The sequence below is a fragment of the Amblyomma americanum genome, chromosome 7, assembly GCF_052857255.1.
Source record: "Amblyomma americanum isolate KBUSLIRL-KWMA chromosome 7, ASM5285725v1, whole genome shotgun sequence".
NCBI lineage: Eukaryota > Metazoa > Arthropoda > Arachnida > Ixodida > Ixodidae > Amblyomma > Amblyomma americanum.
This window is the reverse complement of record NC_135503.1, coordinates 181,678,003-181,684,099: the sequence shown is the minus strand read 5'-3', so window position 1 is coordinate 181,684,099 and position 6,097 is coordinate 181,678,003. Positions and strand designations below refer to the sequence as shown.

At 45.5% G+C, this 6,097-nt stretch overlaps 1 protein-coding gene across 1 annotated transcript; it reads left to right on the top strand.

Moving 5' to 3' along the window:
* The first annotated feature begins 1,162 nt into the window (after positions 1 to 1,162).
* LOC144097603 (uncharacterized) lies at positions 1,163 to 3,389 on the top strand. Its single transcript, XM_077630266.1, has one exon. The coding sequence runs from the start codon at positions 1,205 to 1,207 to the stop codon at positions 2,765 to 2,767; it is 1,563 nt and encodes a 520-aa protein (XP_077486392.1). The 5' UTR covers positions 1,163 to 1,204; the 3' UTR covers positions 2,768 to 3,389.
* Positions 3,390 to 6,097: the final 2,708 nt, after the last annotated feature.

The following is a 6,097-nucleotide window of genomic DNA, read 5'->3' as shown; positions in this document are numbered from 1 at the left end:
TCATGTGCAGATTTTAAACCACGTACCGTACGCACCATAACACACAGTATCTTGGCCTTCAGTGTGCAGTAGCAAGCCAGAAACTTACTCCGGCCGACCTCTCCACGCTTTCACCTTTTTAAATAAGTTTCTCTGATGCGCCGTATTACTTCCAAGTCGACTGCGCTGAGGTTTTCAAACACTGGGACGATCTATTGAAGTCTAGGCATGGTTTCAATACCCTAGGGACATTCATATATCAGGTAAAGGAAACAAAGAGGCTTCTATGCACGTTTCCTATGCTTTCACCCAGGAGCACTTGATTTAGGAAATGTGTTGTTGTTGTTGTTGTTGCCTCTAAGGCGATGGAAAATACCCACAGTGGGGGACTTTCCAGGCACCACGCCTGGGCCGTCACCCCAAGCAGCACAGGTTCTCGGCCTGATATTCCAACAGGATGGTTCCATCCTGGTCCTTTATAGGCCGGCCTTTGCTAATACGATTCCAATATAGGGCCAATTACATATGCTGCTTGGGAGCGTCCTCCTCCATGCTATCAATGTTCTGTGTCGGTGCGACCCTCTCCTTATAACTGGGCGAAAAATGAACTTCTGTACAAGTGGCATCAATTATTGTGGAATAACACAGGCAATGTTTTAAAACTAGAATACAATGGCTTGCCTACGAGTCACGATATAAACCCGGCAGCTCTACTAACTATTACTATGAGAACTCGACATTACGTAAGAAAAACAGAAGCGGCTTGCTAGATGGCCAACTTCTTCCTCTTCATTCCGCTTGCTTTCTCCCTTCCTCCATCATCTGTTTCCAGTTACTTTCACTACTGGAACTGCCGAAAGTAAGAAACTCAGAAGATTGAAACACTAGGATTACCTTCATCCACGGAAAAATAAGAAAATCGTTGGCAACTCGAACTGCTTGCACCAAGTAATGCAATCAGGCTCATGGAAAGCGCACATTTCTCGTCAGTTGCATTTCCGGAAAATTTCAGTTTAAGGTTATATGTTTTGGTGCTGAACAAAGCTTGTATCATCACATATTTTTTGTTTATTATGGTCTTAAATTGGTAATTTTCAGCGGCATCATTCGAACTTCAGCAGTTTTTGGCGAATCATGCAGCACGAGCCCGTCGAAACAGAAGATGAGCGCTGGCTGACACATTCGCCACTGAGCCGGGCTTCCGCGCTTTGACCACTGCGGGGCCATGAGCAGCCGCAGCACGTTCGGCGGGGCTGAAGAGGACACCGGCTACTTCGAAGAATACTCTGTTCACGTCGAAGTGTACGACACTGAAGTCACGGACTCAGCAGGTAGCACGCCGATAATCAAAATCTCTGGCCTGTGCGACTCTCATAATAGTGCGCCCTACCTCATGAGCCCTAGGTCTCTGTCACGACTGCTAGACCAAGTTAGCAGTCCAAGTGCTGCCCATATCTGCGAACGAACGCAGCTTAATCGATTTCAGTCGCTTCAGGTGTTTCGTGATTGTTCCAACTCCACTCCGCCCATTCCGTCGGCAGCGTCGAGACCCTGCAGCAACGGCACTGTGGCCTTAACAGGCTCGTGTGCAAATCTCTCAAAGCGAGAAAATGTACCCGCTGACGTTTCCTTGATACACCGAGAGCAGCGCTTCATCGCACAGAGCTTGTCCTGCTCTTCCGTCATTGTGGATGCTACGCACGACTGCGGTTCGATGCATTGCCTGGCGGAATGCTCTGCTTTGGGCCACCACTCGAGCAGCCTAACTCGTGTAAGCACCTGTGCCAGTGGCAACCGCAAGTTCTGCACGCCTTCGCGAAGGGCGCTTCGCCGGAGCCGCAAGACGACGGCGATTCCGTCTAGGCTTTCTGGAAGCTTCCGAGAGGCCGAGAAGAGGGTAGCCGTTGGCTGTGAGTGCACATGTACATTTGGTAGGAGTGTTGGTGGAGCCTGCAGTGTGACAGAACCACTTCCGGGATCGCACTTGGGCTGCATGGAGGAGATTATAACCATCCATCACCTGCCAGCTGCTGACAGAAGGAAGCTTGTGAGACGTCAGGAATGTTGGGGTGGCAGTGAGTTAAGCGCCGTTTACCGGTTGCTGCCTTCTCGAAGGATGCGGCAAGGATGCCTGCTGGCCGTTTCAGACTTACGCACAAAATCGGCAGAAGAAGAATTCGGAGAGATTTATGTTTCCGACCAAGAAAATATGTGGGTGGACGCACTCAGCCCATCATTTCCGCGAAGCGTCCAACGAAAGCCTCCAACTGTGCACCAAGGGGCGTGCCGCGCGAACTCACTAATTCCTGACGCCAGACATACAGGCACGAGTACTCGTGACCAGGAGACGCAGACTGAGGGCACAGTGACGGCGACGCTACCGTCCACCGTCACTTCTCTGGTAGAATGGTTTTCCGCCACTTGCTACGACCTAGTCGCACGCCTTGTTGCCATCCATGCGAATGAATCGGACAGGTCGTCTTCAGGAATTTTCTCGGGAGCCAATACCGACCTCTGGTGCAGAGTCATGCAACATGTGCAGGAAACCATGGCCAGGGTGGCACGGCCCCGTGACAGTGGCTGCCGCATCGACGGGATGAGGGGCGAAGGAGAGTGCCCTGTTGAACGCCGGGCAAAGGAGACCGATGGCGTACCCAGAATGATGTCGTCCAGACGGAAAGTCAGAAAAAATAAGTACACAACAAACTGCGCAAAGGACACTCCACTTGCGCAAGCTTTGTATTGTTCGACAAGTCCGGATGGCCGCCAAGAAGCTGTAAAGAACTGATCCGAAATGAGTTAATTAACTACCGCTTTGCCGGAAAGAAATAAAATTGACTGACTGCTTGCCGCAGACGCCGACATTATCCAAAGCGGCTGAGCGGCGAAAGACGCATTAGATATATCGGGGCTATCAGTACAGCAAGGCTACAAATGGCGCGAGAAATGACCTTCGCTTCACTCGTGTGAACCCATAATTTCAGAAGTGTGATAAGGCAGCTAGTAGGTATTATTGCATGTTTAACAACGCAAAATATAGCGGGCACGAGCGACACAAAATCAGAGGAAACTGGTGTTCGAACGAAAAGTTTTAAGTTCTCCAGTAGGCCTCACGTGCAGTGCTTTTGTTTCAAATCAGCTTCCTTGAGCAGACTTTGTTGCGAGCTAATACACAATGTACTCATATGTGAAGATAAATTTTGACCACGGCAGAAGGAAGCAAGAGGCAGAAGTTGGTTGCTCATGACCACACTCGCTTCGAGAGGCGCCATGCATTGGTCCCAACATTTATGAAAGGCTACGCACTGCCCGAATCGGGGAAAAAAGAAAGGAAAGCCTGCAACGTAAGTGATGCACTGTGTTTAAGGACGGACTACTACAAAGAGCAGCACTTGTGAAAAATAAACCATGCGGACAGCATGAGCGCCCTTTACGTCCACATTATTTTTGGTGTGACATCTGTTGTGGTTTTCAATATTCCGCCCCAAAGCACTACTGGCGCAACGGCCTACACGTAAGTTCGTGCGCTAAATTATTTATTTAGTACGGCCCGCACAGTGCCCGAATTTCAAGTCGACGGCCTATAGCGGGTTTGAGCCCTGATTTAAACATGCCTTTGCCAAGCTTTTCATTCCTTATTATCGCGAGGTGCAGATTTTGGACGTTCTAGAGGGAAACAAGGCTCATGATGCGGCCAAAGCAGAAAATTTTGAACGTGTATTTGTTTTTTTGCGGGAAGGCGAAGTGCGGCGGGGGGGGTGGGGGTCTTATTTTCTTATTTGCGCTGTTTTCGTCATAGTTTCTTGGTGCGCTGTCTTTACGCGAAGAAAAACAGGGGGACTAATTTCTGTTTTCCTTTACCTTTTTGGGGTCTTGGCCGGAACGTTTCGAGGCTCGGGTCAAAGCAAGCTGCGTGTCCGGCGCACAACTCTGAACCGCAATGTTTATCCAGCTTTAAATAAAGATTTATGCATTTCACGGGTCTACTCCAAAGGCCCGAGAAGCCGTCTGCGTCAAACGGCGCAAGCTATTGTAGTTTTACAAAACTATCAAAAACGAAGGTCACTGTTTGCGCCTAGTATTATACAAGATTTATATCATTCAATCTATGTATTAAGGGGACCCTGACATGAATCACTCTGTTTGCGTCACACGCCTCAGCACGGGGTAACATCACTCTCGCAGTCTGTACCCTGGCAGTCCTCTGCATTATTCTTCATCCCAAGATCCATCTTTACATGACAACGTAGGAGGAGAAGGCGAAGGAAAGAGTGGAGATCTCGGCCAGTTGGTACACAGTTAGTTGAAAAAAAGGAAGAAAGCAGACCAGGGAAAAGAACAGGAATGTACTTGACTAGGACCGTGTACGACAACTATGTAGTTGTGTGCATTCCTTCTCTTGTCACTCGTCTGTTTTTTTAGAAGGAAATGCCCCTGACAAAAATAGATATCGACTTTCAGATATCGTTCTTATGTAGCCTTGTTGCGTCATCAGACATTAATCATAAAGGTAATATATGATGTGTTTTTACATCAGAGCGGCTTCACGAATTCTTGATGAGTTTTTGCATCATAGGTACATCACTAATTCTTGATGAATTTTTGCCTCAATTTTTTTGCATCACAGCGACATCACAAATTCTATATGAGTTTTTGCATCAACTTTTTCGCATCAGGTTGACATCTCAAAATCTTGATGAATTTTTGCAGTAACTTTTTGCATCAAGCTGACATCGCAAATTTTTGATGACATTTTGCAGTAACTTTTCTCAGAAGAAAAAAAGTTTAATCAGTAGCACTTATGATGCAGACATCAGAGCTCCACCTTCCACCATGTTATTCATCCACACACCTCAACATTTCCAAAACCGGCTCCAATGCTCCCACTTTATCCTACTGCTAATTACCGCAGTTTCACCACATCAATCTGAGCAATTGCCCATGATATTTTGTTAAACCATTTCTTGCTTTGTTGCCATTCGCAGTGTCCCATGTGCTTGCTATAATTTGTGTAAAATTAACGTGATTGAATGATGCACACCTTAGCATAAAAGAAGAAGCAAGGTGAGATACGCCACTACACTTTTAATTTTATAACAGATTACTAACGCACCCTAAATGCTTTCATTGCATATACAACGCAGCTACAACATACTGATTCATGCTTGCACACAAGAGCCACACCATAAAAAGAAATTCAAATCGGAGTGCTTTTAAATATAACAGTAAAAAACATGATATCCCCCTAAAATAACATGAGAAAACACTTAACAAGTGGCTATTATTCAGAAAAATATACACATATATGTACTTACACTATGGATATTTACATAAGCTAATATATGGCACAATACTCCATAGCACCAATATCACAAACGTTTTCCAACATTTTGCAGAAAACACACATAAACGACAGCCACCACACATGCAGAAAAAATCTTTGGGTAGAAGGTACCTTCAAGAAAAAATGTCTAACAAAATATGATAATATTCCTCAAATTATTGTTGTTGACAGCGCTAAAAAACACGGACATAAGACAAAAAACATTGAAGACGACGTCAAAGGCGCTAACTTCAACATTATTCAAGAACCACCTAAACACTGCATGTATACCCAAAACACAGGCGCGAACAAGCGGCAAAAATTTTATGCACTCGTGGCAACCGAATTTATGGCATGTAGTGGTAAATTGACAAAGGCTAAAAACGAAAGAACTGAACCGGGCCGGATAAAAATAGAACAAGATTAGACAAAAATACCTTTTTCCAAGTCATTTAAAAAAGAAAAAACCTCCGACAGGTGAAAGCGTGCTGCGGTTTGACTAAAAGAATTTTCAAGACCGGGTCCGATAACATTAAACCAAACACAACAACATACACAAAAACAAGGATCAAATGTGGCGAAAAAAGAGAAAGGCGTAGCGTAAAGAAAAAACACACAATGAAAACACAACTCTGATCGGGTACGCAAACGAAAATTTAACAACACAGGTGAAGCCATAAATTATCGCAGCTAAACGCAGAAGATGAAGTGCGCTGGATAACTAAAAGCATATAAACGGGGATGAGAAAGAAAGGTGAAGCCAACAAATAACACGGCTAAAGGTATAAGTTTAGG